We start from the raw sequence: 14,727 nt of genomic DNA on the forward strand, positions 1-14,727 counted from the left end.
TATAGGCTCAATGAGAACAATAGTCACAAATGACAGTGACTGGCTGGCCACACTCACTGCGCTTTCTGGCACCCGTTTGTTCTTCTTCCTCTGTGGGGTTCTGTTTCACAAAACTACAGCGTTTCAGTGCACTCTGGGATGCCCGGGGAAGTCTTGGTACCTGCGCTCTTTCTTGCATCCATAGTCTCAGTAGCTGAAGGCCAAGGTTCTCTAGGAAAATGCGACGTCTGTGAGGACTCGAAGCTTCCCACCCTGGAAACTTTGTGACAAAAACAACTTGTGCATTAATAGATGCCAGGTTGAGGCAATTGTAGAAATATGCCAAGGGCCAACGTGTTGTTCTCCTCTGTACACTGTAGTTGTGGCACAGTTGGTTCACGTGGTCCACATCACCCTTTGTCTTTTTATAGTCTAGAATCATCACAGGCTTCCCAGACACCTCATCGACCTCTTTTTTGTCATGCATACTGGATAGAAGTACAACGGTCTTGTTCTTTTTTGGCACATAGGACACCATGGCTTGCTTTTGGCAAAAACCAAACAGGCTTGATCCCACAGGTCTCCTCAGGCATGAAATGCAGGCGGAATTTCTGGCTTGTTTTTGCGCATTGTTCCCAGCAAGGTAATGTGTTTGCAGAGCAAATCAACAGCGAGTTTTGCACTTGTAAACCAGTTATCAGTTGTTACATTTACTCCAGAGGTCAGAATCGGCTCTACCAATTTCTTTACTACACTCTCTGCCAATCCTCTGCACCTCTGATCGCCTTCACGGCCAATGTATGGTAGACCATTGAAAGTGTATGCCGTAACAACATCACACATCAGGTTTCATGCCATGCCGTATTTGTCAGGTTTTTTGGGCATGTACTGCCGGAAGCTGCAACATCCTCTGAATAGGATTAGCTGTTCATCAATTGTCACATACGGACCAACGTTGTAATTTTTTCTACAATTTTCATTGAAGGCATTTCAGAGTGATCTAAATGGAGCAAATTTGTCATTGATTTTTCTCACCTGATGTGTGTCATGGTCATCAAATCTCAGAAATCAGAGATCTGCTGAATGCAGCTTTGAATATTGGCTTCCTACAGTGACCGCTGGACCAGAGAGATTGCAGAGACTTATGCTGAGAGCAATAGACCCCATGCAGATAGAGGACTCCTATCACGGCTTTCATCTCAGTTTTATCAACTCGTTTCCATGTGCTATGATCTCTGCCTTTAGACACCATATACATTCTTGCATACTGGTTAGTATTTTCAATCACCATTTTTCAATCAGAATATCATTATCAATGAAACATGAAAGTGCATCACTTTCAGTCAGAACCAGTTTTGCCTTGCCGCACAGCCCTTCTTTGGTGTGACAAATGTTGCATCCTCTTGTCCTGCTCGAAGGAGGGTCAGCTGATAACCAAACAAGTCCATTTTTGCTTGTGTAGGTACTCTGTCTCATCTGTGGGAACTTGGGCAGGTTCATTTTGATCAGCTGCTTCTCCATCATCATCACTGTCATCTTCAGAGCTAATTTCCCTGGTAGTGTCTGGCCCATATTCAGGATCCCAATTATCTGATACGATACTAAATCTATCGTTTTCTTCATCGTCAAAATCAACAATTTGTTCCCTGACAGCTTCGTTGTCAGATCCACCATCAAGAGAGGATAAAATTTGACCTTTGATCAAAATACTTGATCAGCTGTAAAAAGCTGAGCCATGACTATTTGTTTTATCGTGTCTGAGGTAAATTTGATTGACACCTCACATCATCGTTTCTCAAACATTGCCACCTTTAGGACTAAACGGGAATTACATTACATTTACAATCACTGCACAAGCACTGCAGAGCGGTTTCTTTTTGCACAGAAAAATATATGTACACTTGCATACCTCGGGTCACTATCGATCCTCTACAATTTTTACATTCAATTAATTAGAAAACAGATATTATTTTACATGTTTGGAGTTTTTTTCCTTGTCATATTGTTGATAGTAAATAGATTGAGGAATACGAAGAAGGTGGAGATCTAACTTAAAAAAATGAATGAGCAGGAGGGAAGCCATCCTAGGTGTATATGACATTCTTCTTTCAGACGAACACAATCAGAGTTATATAAAAAAAAAATATGTGATGAAAATAACTGGATGAGTTTCTCCATGGGACTCATCATCAAAGGGAACAGACCGGCCCTGCTGGGCAGAAACTGGCTGGAGAAAATTCAGCTGGATTGGCCAAAGATTCTCATGGTGGAAAAAGCTGAAGTGGCCTCTGACCCAGCATTGAAAGCAGTGTTGAGACAATACTCAGAGGTATTATCTGACAATCCAAGTGCAATAAAGGATTTTAAAGCTACCATCCGAGTCCGTCCTTATGCAACTCCAATCTTCCAGAAAGCGAGACCTGTTCCTTATGCTTTAAGAGAAGCTGTGGAAAAAGAACTGGAAAGACTAGAGAAAACAGGCATAATATGAAAGACTGAAAGAAGTGAGTGGGCGGCCCCAATAGTGGTCGTGACGAAAAGTGACAAATCCATCTGCATCTGTGGTGACTATAAAGTCTCTATAAACCAGAATCTAGAGGTGGAAACATATCCACTGCCCAACACTGAAGATTTGTTCACTAAGCTGGCAGGTGGAACGTTGTTTAGCAAGTTGGACTTGGCGCATGCATATCAGCAATTAAAATTAGACCAGCACTCAGAAAGATACCTCACCATAAATACTCACCGTGGCCTGTACAAGTACCATCACCTAAGTTATGGAGTGGCCAGTGCTCCTTCTATTTTCCAGGCTGTCATGGATCAAATCCTACAATGGCTGGATCATATCACCTCTTTCCTGGATGATATCCTTATCACTACCAGTACAAAAGAAGAGCATGTTAGGAGACTGGATGAAGTGCTTTCCAGACTAGAGAGGTATGGACTGAGAGTAAAACCTTCCAAGTGTCAGTTCATGCTAAAACAGAAGCAACCTTGGAGCTGGACTTCAGTGTGTGACACAGCTTTTGAGGAAGCTAAACAGCTCTTGCTCAGTAGTACAGTGCTTGTACATTATGATGGAACCCGATACCTGAAATTAGCATGCGAGGCCTTTGTCCGTTCATCTCTCCAATCTAGCTTCAGATTATAATATATTACAAAAAGTATAAACAAAAGGTATAAGAAGCTATACCATAAATAAAGAAAACAATTCAGTCAAATAAAGTCAGCGCTACAGGCTACAACGGCAAAGTTAAATAGCCTAAAAATATAACGTTATGAAACTTCTCTTTGCCCTCAGTCAAAACGGTTTGGCAGGCAACAAATGATAGATTCATGAGACCAAAAATCGTCTGTTAGATCTACACAAGACAAATGATATCTCAGGAAATTATAAATCCAGGAAATCAGGCAGAAGTTCAGAACCATAACACAGGAAATCAAGAGAGAGTGCTCAGAAATGCAGCGTAAAACTAAAGCTGGGCATACACTGTGCGGTTTCTGTGCGCTTTCAGCAAGGTTATCTGCTCACACTGTACGAGTAGATTGCATGCGATCGAAAAGCCAAAGCTCAGGATTTATGTGCTCACACTGTGCGGTCCGATCAAAATAGGCTATACACAATTTTTTTTTGTTTCGGGTGGGGAGGGGGGGTAATGTCACATGTCTGTCTTGTCTTGTTTAGCACATGTGGTGTGTTTGTTATTTTCTGTGTCATGTGCTCTCCTGTCTTTTGAATTTACCCCTCCCCTCTTGTTAGCTGATTATTGGTTGATTAGTCCACCTGTATTCCCTCATTAACTGCTTTGTTTGCTCCCTATTCAGTCCCCTTGTGTTCCCGTCCTTGCTTCATGTCTCCTGGTTCCTTATGTGTGGTATGTTCTGGTTTTCGGGGAGAAGTTCGTAGCGCTGCTTCAGCTTCTTGTTTCGCCTCTTGTTTCCCCGTGTACACTGCACGAACACCTCACGACAAACAACGTACGACAAAGCTGAAAATCGGCCCGACCCAAAAAGAGTCGCTCGAGTCAGAATTTGGCTCGAAACCGGATGAAAATCGCACAGTGTATGCCCAACTTAACAAGACTATGCAAAGATGGAGTAAAAACACAGGGTTTATATAGGCAGCGCTTAACAGGATAATGACACACAGATGGAAGTAATTAATATAATGGGTCCAGGCAGTGGGTATGGAAAATGAAGTTCAGTATCAGGAGATGGAAGGAGTACCCTCTTGTGGAGCTCATGGGCACTCCATATGATGGTTGTGACCCCATGATATAAAAAAAAACTGCATGGACTTAGATAAGTCATTGGGCAAGGTCATGTGTAACTGAATCAATACAATATTCTTGTATCTCACTCGAGCACATGACCCTTTTCCGACTACATCTCTTGCGATCTGGAATTATGAAATAGAATCATCCATATATACACATATCCTGCACTACAAGTCTTATTAAAACAAAATATTAAAATAAATATAAAAAAAGAACTGAATGTGTTAGTGCACTAAGTATTATAAGATGAATGAGGATTAATTATTTGTATTGATTGACAGCCCTAAAAAATACAATGTATTTTACTATAAAACTGTGACTAGCTAAAATAACATAACATGCTCATTTTGCAGCGATTCTACTACATGGAGATGGCCATCCAAAAACTGCAAATGATGATACTTTTAGAGGACAATTGTACATTTTACACTGATGTGAAGGTAAGTTGAAATCCAAACCTAAATTTATACATTGGCTTCATTTCAAAATATATTTTTTCAGGGAACAATTTTTTAATTGTGCGGCAGGGCTGCCAACTCTCACGCATTGACCGTGAGACGCGCATTTGATTGGTTTCACACGCTCACACGCTCACATGCCACACCCCCACATTTCTCATGCTTAAAGATGAGTTTATCTATAGATCTACCTGTTGAGCCCCTTGTGATCGACTAGTTATGCTTTCGGTGAGGGGGTTCAAGAGCGCCCACTGTCTGTGGAATTTCTGACATTTTCTCATATATGCGATGCTACTTCACAAGCCATTCCAAAAGGGGGATGAAAAAGGGTAGCTTGAATGTAACTTAACTACGGTCCCATTTACACTGCATGATTCAAGTGACCTAATTCTGATTTTTCTCTCTCATGTGGCACAGATCGGATATGACGTGAACGTGTAAGCACATTCTTGGGCTGATTCGCCTGTGTATACACTACAAAAAATGCTCTTCTTATTTAGTATTTTTATCTTGTTTCCAGTCCAAATATCTAAAAATTCTTAAATCTAAATGCATTTACTAAATAAGTAAAATAACATAAGAATTTTACTTGTTTTCTGAAGTGAGTTTTTGCTTAAAACAAGGAAAATTATCTGCTAAACTATTCTGTTTGGGACAGAAACAAGAATTCAATTAGAAACGAGATTATTTTTCTTACCCCATTGGCAGATAATTATATTTTGGTTGGCCCCGCCAAATCTCACTCCACGTTTTCAAGTTGGCAGCCCTGGTGTGGTCACTGAGAGTTGCATAATTGACACTGTATTTAGGTGGTTCTCTTTAGTAGACTGTTAGATTAGGATTATGGTTAGTAGAATAAGTTGACATGAACTTGCAAAGTTTCTGTTGGGTGACCATCAAAATAAAGTGTTACCCAACTTTGTACTTTCATAATTTTAGTCATATTTACACAGTGTTGGAAAGGTTACTTTGGAAATGTAATATATTACAGATTACAAGTTACCCTATTTAAAATGTAATACGTAGTGTAACTAATTCAATTACTTTGATGTAAGTTATTACATTTAATTACTGGATTACTATATTTTCATCTGTTAATCATTTTCAAACATTTACCATCTAAAAACAGAGATAGTTTTTTATATATATATATATATATATATATATATATATATATATATATATATATATATATATATATATATATATTAGGATAAAACACAATTCTAGATCAATATGCTGTAGTAAAAAACGTGTTTTTCTTCTTACCGGTATAGTACTGAAAACAGTAAAAATCTGCATACTATTCTTTTTGGACCACTGAGGGTTAAATGGCAGGAGGCATCGTGCACGTCAAAAACAGGCAAAGCAACGTATTTAATAATATTCACCATATGCTAGCTTTTTACAGAAAATAGTCAAAGTAACCCACTTTGTAATCATTAACATTTTCATAAGTAACGTACTCGGTTCTCTATCAGTCACTCACTGCTGTGCAGCTTCCGGATGGGATTGCTGGTCCTTCTCAGGGGGGACCTAACGTTTCATTCGGAGCTCCAGCAGTGGATCAGATGTCGATTGCTGCATTATACTAGATCAGTGGTTCCCAACCTGTGGGCCGCGGCCCACTAGGGGGCCTCAGTGATCCTCTGGGTGGGCCGCGAGATTCAAATTACTTTGAATATATTAATATGATTCATAAATGTTGTTATTGATACGTTAAATAATAAAAGATAAATTATATAAATAAAAATATATAAATTACAACAAAGAACCACCTCTCTCGTACGTATTCTGTGATTGTTTTAGATTCGGAGCAGCCCAAGGCGTTTCTAATCGCGCTGTGTGAAATACAAACTGAACGGCTGCTCAATACACTCAAACGCTTCATGAACACAGGATACGCAAACTACACACTTCAGTTGGATAAAGCAAACCAGTGTCGCTAAAACGTTTTGGATGGATGACGGTTGTAATGAAGGTAAAGATGATTACAGTGGCGTGCAGGAGTCATCCATTATAGGCACGCACGAGTATGTTATTATTGATGCCCAAACAAACCGTGTATGTACGCTCTCGGCTCACTGATCGCTATAACATTGTATTTATGCATGAACGCAGTTTAATATATTAACGTTGTTGTCAAAATGAATGTACTGTGGGTGTTTTATATAACGGATGCTCGCCGAAGAAATGTGTTTTGGAGGCACACGGGCATCAGCTTCATAGACTTGTTCAGACAGAGGAACTGTTCACTGAGGACATATCAGATGACTTCAGATAGCTAAGCTTCCATACATTCAGAATGATTTATTTTTCATTTGTATTGTAGTGTGTTTATTAATTATGAATGGATCCATATAGTAGTTATATGCTGTCCTTTGGCATCTCCCTGTGGTTGTGTTTGGTATGGCAGGTTGACTTGTGCATATCTGCACTATTGTACTGTATAACTGAGCAGAATAAGTACTTCTAAGTTGAATGTCTGCAATGTATATGTAGGAATGTTTGCAATGTATGTTTGCAAAAAAGAACACTGAAGGTTAATATATCTTGAATTTCTTTTGTTTAAAAAAAATATAGTCATGGGCCTTACAGTATTGATTCAGAGAGGAGGGGAGCCTTTGAGTAAAAAAGGTTGGGAACCACTGTATTAGATATATAGAGGGCTGTTATACTCTGGAAATAAAGATAACGCTGAGCTTCCCACTGTAATGGTGTGTGCTCATGCTGAATTCAGTGATTCAGAGTTGACAAACATGCTTTCCTGGGCTACTGAGTGCGCTCACTCTCGTTCCGAGTTTCGTGTCTGGGGGCACAACGCAATGCTTAAATCGCCTTGCCCTGCCCCCGTGCCTTTTTTCCTGGATGTGCATGGAAAACTTTGCAACTTTGGTACCAATATGGAATGCCAAAAGTGCCAATCTCTGCATAAAAAGTTTATTCCTCTCTCACTTCCCTTGATGGTGGAGCCTCCTCTGCCCTGCATGTGATGGTCCACCCTGCAAGTCTATGAGGCCAAAGCTCTCATAATGCACGAGGGGAGTTCTGAGACGGGGTTGATCACGGTGACTGACCATGATTAAAGTCATAGCGCAGGCCCTCAGCCAGACGATGTCTACCTTCGTGGTCCAAAAGCACCCCCTGGCTAAACCTTTTAGAGGTGCAAGTCAAAGTGCGCTTTCTCGATGGTCCCATCTCACACTGTGGCCTTTTCGGCAACACTGTCGAGGATTGTGTCCAGCAGTTCTCTGCAGTCCAGAAGCAGGCAGGCATTCAAGAGCTTGGCCCAACATGCTAACAGAGTCACTCGTGGGCTGTCCCTCAGTCTGCTCTTCTCCAAGGGCATCGGTACACTGCAGCAAAAAAACAAATCCGGCACAGCCAGTTCTACTGTGATGTCAAGCCCCCTGCATAGGCCACAATGCCATCCTAGTTGGATCCCTGTGTTCCACCTCGCTGCCCCACTGCACCTGTGGTCCCGCTTGTATGGTCTCTGGGGGCTTGGCTAGCTCTCCCCAGCCCATATCGCTGACTCCATCGTCCACAGGTCCTGAGAGAGGGTCTAAGCGAGAGAGGCCGTAGCTTGGCCGATTGAAGCAGCTCAAAGAGGAGTCCTTTGAGAGCCCTAAGAACAGTGCACAGGAGTGTTGTGCGCTGCTATGGCCGCCACATATACTTTGAGCATGGAGGGGGTGCAATCCGCATCCAACAGCTCTTGTTAAAACGACAATACCAGCTGTATGTCACAGGAAGTCGGGTCTTTGTTTTCTCTGACTGGTGTGTAGTCCGAAACTGACCACGTAAGGGCATAGAGGCTCCTCGCGGACGGGGCTCTAGCCTCACTGATGGTGTTTAGGACTCTTGCTGGAAGGTTAGTAAGTTCCCGTTGAGGGGCCATACATGGAGGGCCCACAACTTGGGTCTTTCCTGAGGGCAATCTGCCATTGGGCCACTGCTAGCAGCTGTACCAACTCGGAGAACCAAGGTTGGGTCTGCCAGAGAGAGGCCATCCTGATCCGTTTGATGACCTGAAGAAGAAGTGCGACTGGGGGAAAAGCATAAACGGGGAGGCTGGGCCATTTGTGGGCCAGCACATCCCTGTCCTTTGAGAAGAATATTGGGCAGTGAGAGTTGAAGGCAAAGAGATCGACCTCTGCCTTCCCAAAGATACTCCAGATCTGTTGAACCATCTGGGGATGGAGCGCCCATTCTCTTGGGGACAAATCGCCCCTGGACAGCATGTCTGCTCCCTGGTTCAGTCTCCCCGGCACATGCTCTGTGCAGGATGTGTTGTGCCCATAAAAGGAGGCATCTGGCTAGCTTATACAGAGGCTTTGATCTGAGTCCATCTTGGTGGTTTATGTAGGACACTACTGCCATGTTGTCTGAGAGGACTAGGACATGGTGACCAGTCAGATCTGGTAGGAAGGTTTTGTGGGCTAGAAAACCCCCATCATTTTGAGGCAGTTGATTTGCAGCCGCTACTCCGTGCTCGACCAGGAGGTTGGTCTGCCCTTGCACAGAGCTCCCCAACCGTCTGTCGACCTGGTGTGCTTTGGGACCTGGGGTTTCAGCCAATGCTGCAGAGGGTGCATATGTTGCATGTCCAGTGGAAGTAATGACGATCTAGACGGACTGATCTCATGAAATAGCGTATGTATGACACGCCAATTCGCTATGCCATTTTGGCGTGCTATCTAGATACATAATCGCTTTTTAGCGTGTTTATCAACGCCGTTTCATTCTATCCCCCTACACTGCCCCTACCCCTAAACCTACCCATCACACACATACACACACACACTGCCCCTGCCCCTAAACCTACCCATCACAAGAAACATTCTGCATTTTTACATTTTCAAAAAAAACATCATTTAGTATGTTTATAAATCCATTTACATTCACGCGGAATCACACAGCGTAGACATACACGCGGAATCACACGGCGTAGACATACACGCAGAGATTATGGTTAGTTTCGGCGTACACATACACGCGGAATGACACGGCGTAGACATACACGCGGATAGCTCAAAATGCGTACAGATAACACGCCATTTGGCTTTAGAAAGTGGCGTGTATGTTTACGCAAAGTCATGATGTCATGTTGATCTAGAGGCCAAGCATCCTCCTCACTGCGACGGGGGCTGACGCCCATAGTATTGGAAAGAGGAAAAGTGCTCTTTTTGTGATTATTTTTGTGTTTTATTTTGTGTTCACTATAACAGCGGTCAATTAAGTGGGAACTTGAACAGGCCTATTGTCTGCAATTGGAACATTGTCTCCAATAACCAGAACTAAACAGGGTGTTAGGAGGGAAACGCAAGCCTTTTTGGAGGTTGGTCTGGCTACAGTGAGACTCAACCCTTCCTTCTTCCTTCTTTGGGGATCAGGATGGCTTCTTCATCAAATGATTTAGATTTGAACAATTTTAAATTGATTTAAACAACAATTTTAAATCTATTTCAGCACATCAAGAATGAGCCTGATCAGCTATCTGCAAGATCAACTAATAATTTTACATTTATTTCAGCATATTATCCCGAATGAGCCTGATCAACTCTCTGCAGGATCCCTGACCCCTATCTGCAATCTGGCTTGTATGTGCTACAAGCAGGGCTGCTTGATGGCTTTACATCATCCACCATTGACTCTTGCCTGGAACGAAAAAGAAATCAGAAATCCTTTCCCACCAATTGCAGAAGAAACACAAGTGTAAAACAAATCAAAATACATAAATGAATATATAAGATTAAATGAGAAATCTGTTTAAATCTAAACCATACACAACTGGCTAAAAATGATAGTTTCCTATTTCATAAGAAGATTGATTGTACACATGGCTTGGTTTGATATAATTTATTTTGTGATTAAACTGATCAGTTTTTACAAGTTCTTCTGTTTGCTTAATACATAGTGATTGAAATGAGATATTTGCCTTATTGTCTTGTAGGCCTAATGTTGATTTGATCATTTAATGAACGAAATTAAATGAAAAAAGTAATGTGTCTGACGTGTGGTTATAATTGGGATTGTGTAATTGTTCCTTTATACTTTATGTGCCCTATTTTAACAGTGTATGGGTTAGGGTTAGAAGACAAGGCATGTCTTAAGTGCAATGTTATGCAATACATGAAATGGGCAATGTCTAAGGATAAGTATCACATGAACATTCTCTTTGGTGCTATTTAGGTTTTGATTTTCACTCGGCTTGCTCTGTTTCAGTTTTGCCTGTGTTCATTATTAGTTCCCTTTGTTACTTTTCACTACAGTTTTTACTAGAGTTGGTTCACCTCTGATTATCCAATGACCTTTGTTTGTATTTATGAGTTTCGGATCACGTTTGACGGTTCTCATTAACGTTTAGGTGATGTTTGTTTCTGTTTAATCTTCTGCCTATTCTTGCATTTTGATTGTTTATAAACACTATTTACATCTATCTTTTATGTTGTGCTTGCTGCCCTGCACCTCACCTGCAGCCATGATAATGTTTCTAGGTGTGAATTTGGAGGCCAAGTCAACAGCTCAAACTCGTTTTTGTGCTCCTCAAACCATTCCTGAAGCATTTAGGCTTTGTGGCGGCGCATTACCTGCTGAAAGAGCCACAGCCACCAGGGAATACCGTTTCCATGAAAGGGTGTACATGTGACATCTTTGACCTTGGGTATCCACTGGGGATCGATATGAGCTATGACCAGTGCATATTTGAAATAGCAATGTTGGTTTATGACCTCTGGTCTCCTCAGGGGTTAATATGACATTTAATTCATTTTTGAAGATTTAGAACACATATTTGTGTTTCCAGGTTCATTTTTGACTCAACATATCAGGTTGCATCTGCACACCACGTGTTGGCTTTAGCATTCCATCACAAGGGATTTCATGTCTCCTCATCTCCAGGAGAAAAATACGATTCTAATGAATTTTAACGCGCTCTCTCTCTCTCTCTCTCTCTCTCTCTCTCTCTCTCTCTCTCAAACAAACAAACAAACAAACAAACAAACAAACAAACAAACAAACAAACACACACACACACACACAGTGTACAGCTTTTTTTAATTAAATTAATGTTTTGAGCAAGCTCATATAATTTGCATATAATTTGTAATCATTATTTTTTTAAACTATTAGGTATACTGTTCAATTTATATATGTTATATAATAAAATACATGGTTAAAAATATTTTGGACTGAAAACTTAAGTAAAAATTTACAGAAACAATCTTTCCACCATAAACTGTCATTTCCACCACTTTCCACAACTACACAGTTTTTAAGAAGGAAAAATAAGAATAACCAATGATGTGGATCTAAATGTAGTTAGAAGTTTTCCAAATGGATTTGTCATTTTCATCCAGTTGTTGATTTAAAAGGCATGTCTATCGTTGGGGTATAAGTCAAGTCAACTTTATTTATATAGCGCTTTTTACAATGCAGATTGTTTCAAAGAAGCTTCACAGTGTAAAACAGGAAAATAATTCAAACAGAATTTGATTCAGCCGTACAGCCGCTCTGGAGAAAACAGTGATGTCATCAGCTCATTTCAATTATCATACAGTGACAATGTGGGCAGATCATTATTGTTTTTTATATAGTTAATTTAGTTTACTAATTAGATTAATTTTTATATTTAGTTGAACATTTAGTGTCCCCAACTGAGCAAGCCAAGCCAAAGGCGACAGTGGCAAGGATACCACTGTACGGATTTATTGAGGATGAGTAAACAATTATTAAATAGGAATATTCAAAAGATCGGAGTCATCACGCCGGAGACGGGTTTATTGCGGATGCCGTGTCGATGAGGCAGTTGCAGGGGGAGTCTAATTGACACGGTCTCTGCAGACACTTCAGGGTCCTGTGTTGGTCTTCTCTGGGCGCAGGTCCACCATCTGATCTGGATACGGCCCGGATCCGGCTGACTGCAGTAAACCTCGGGATAAAACAGAGAGACTAACATTAGCGTAGATGCCCATCAGGTGTTATGGGACGTGTTCCCGGTTCCGGCTGACCTAGTTAATGGAGCCTAACAATCATTTAATTGAAAAAGTGTTTTATGTGCAGTGTTGGGCACGTTACTTTAAAAAAGTAATTATTTATAGTTACTAGTTACTTCTTACAAATAGTAGCTGAGTTAGTAACTGAGTTACATCATTAAAAAAGTAACAAATTTCCAGGGAAAGTAACTACTGAGTTACTTTTTTTTTTTTTCAAAACTTGGATGCCCTAATATTAAATATGTTAAATGAATGAATTGTGCACTAAATAGAATAAATTATTATTATAAAACATTGTACATTAATGTACACTATTGTAATGTTGCTGTGGGACAATGTGAGAGACACCTATCAAATTCAATACATTACTGTAAATATTACTATAGTGTAAATATTGTGTAAATATTATCAGTACTATACTACTCCTATGGTAGTGGAGCTCACGTTATCACCTGGGTTTTTTAGCCACTAATTTTGTGGCTGAATTTGATTAGAATTACAACCCCAAATCAGAAAAAGCTGGGACAGTATGGAAAACGCAAAAAAAGAAGAAGTGATTTCTAAATTTACTTTGACTTGTATTTCATTGCAGACAATATGAACACAAAATATTTCATGTTTTGTCTGGTCAACTTCATGTCATTTGTAAATATGCATCCTTTCCTGTCATTCAGACCTGCAACACATTTCAAAAAAAGTTGGGACAGTAAAGCATTTACCACTTTGTAATGTCGCCATTCCTTTTCACAACACTTAAAAGACATTTAGGGACTGAAGACATTAAGTGATGAAGTGTTTCAGGTGTAATTTTGTCCCATTCTTCCTGCAAACAAGTCTTAAGGTGGGCAACAGTATGGGGTCTTCGTTGTCGCATTTTGCGCTTCAAAATGCACCACACAATCTCTATTGGAGACAGGTCGGGACTGCAGGCAGGCCAGTCAAGTACCCGTACCCTCTTCCTCCGCAGCCAGGACTTTGTAATGTGTGCAGAATGTGGTTTTGCATTGTCTTGTTGAAATATGCATGGACGTCCCTGGAAAAGATGTCTTCTTGAAGGCAGCATATTATGCTCCAAAATCTCTATGTACTTTTCAGCATTAATGGTGCCTTCACAGAAGTGCAAGTTACCTTTGCCAAGGGCACTGACACAACCCCATACCATGACAGACCCTGGCTTTTGGACTTGTTGCTGGTAACAGTCTGGATGATCCTTTTCTTCTTTGGTCCGGAGCACACGGCGTCCATTCCTCCCAAAAAATACCTCAAATACTGATTCATCTGACCACAGTACACGTTTCCACTGTGTGATGGTCCATCCCAGATGCCTCCGAGCCCAGAGAAGTCGACGGCGCTTCTGGACACTGTTAACATAGGGCTTCCTTTTGGCACAGTACAGTTTTAACTGGCATTTGTGGATGTAACTACGTATTGTGGTACTTGACAAAGGTTTGCCAAAGTAGTCCTGAGCCCATGTGGTGATATCGCTTATAGATGAATGACGATTCTTGATGCAGTGCCGTCTGAGGGATCGGAGATCACGGTTGTTCAGCTTAGGCTTGCGCCCTTGTCCTTTACGCACTGAAATTCCTCCAGATTCCTTGAATCTTTTAATTATGTTATGCACTGTTGAATGTGAAATATCCAAATCTCTTCCTATCTTTCTTTGAGGAACATTGTTTTTAAACATTTCAATAATTGTCTCACGTATTTGTTGGTAAACTGGTGATCCTCTGCCCATCTTTGTTCCTAAAGGATTAGACCTTTCTTGGATGCTGCTTTTGTACCAAATCATAATTACAATCACCTGTTGACATCACCTGTTTCAAATCACATCATTATTTAACCATTTTACCTCATTAATAGCCCTAAATTGCTCCTGTCCCAACTTTTTTTGAAATGTGTTGCAGGTCTGAATGACAGGAAAGGATGCATATTTACAAATGACATGAAGTTGACCAGACAAAACATGAAATATTTTGTGTTCATATTGTCTGCAATGAAATACAAGTCAAAGTA

The 14,727-nt window shown here is 40.8% G+C and overlaps 1 protein-coding gene across 1 annotated transcript in view; it reads left to right on the top strand.

The window, feature by feature from the left end:
• Positions 1-11,155, top strand: part of LOC307135689 (uncharacterized protein) — a 44,389-nt gene extending 33,234 nt beyond the window's left edge. Inside the window, exons 14-15 of the mRNA XM_079832264.1 lie at positions 4,610-4,696; positions 10,251-11,155. Coding sequence (XP_079688390.1) covers positions 4,610-4,696; positions 10,251-10,436 — 273 coding nt within the window. The 3' untranslated portion in view covers positions 10,437-11,155. The remainder of the gene's footprint in view (positions 1-4,609; positions 4,697-10,250) is intronic.
• The last annotated feature ends 3,572 nt before the right edge of the window (positions 11,156-14,727 follow it).

Source organism: Gobio gobio (genome assembly GCF_949357685.1).
Source record: "Gobio gobio genome assembly, chromosome: 1".
NCBI lineage: Eukaryota > Metazoa > Chordata > Actinopteri > Cypriniformes > Gobionidae > Gobio > Gobio gobio.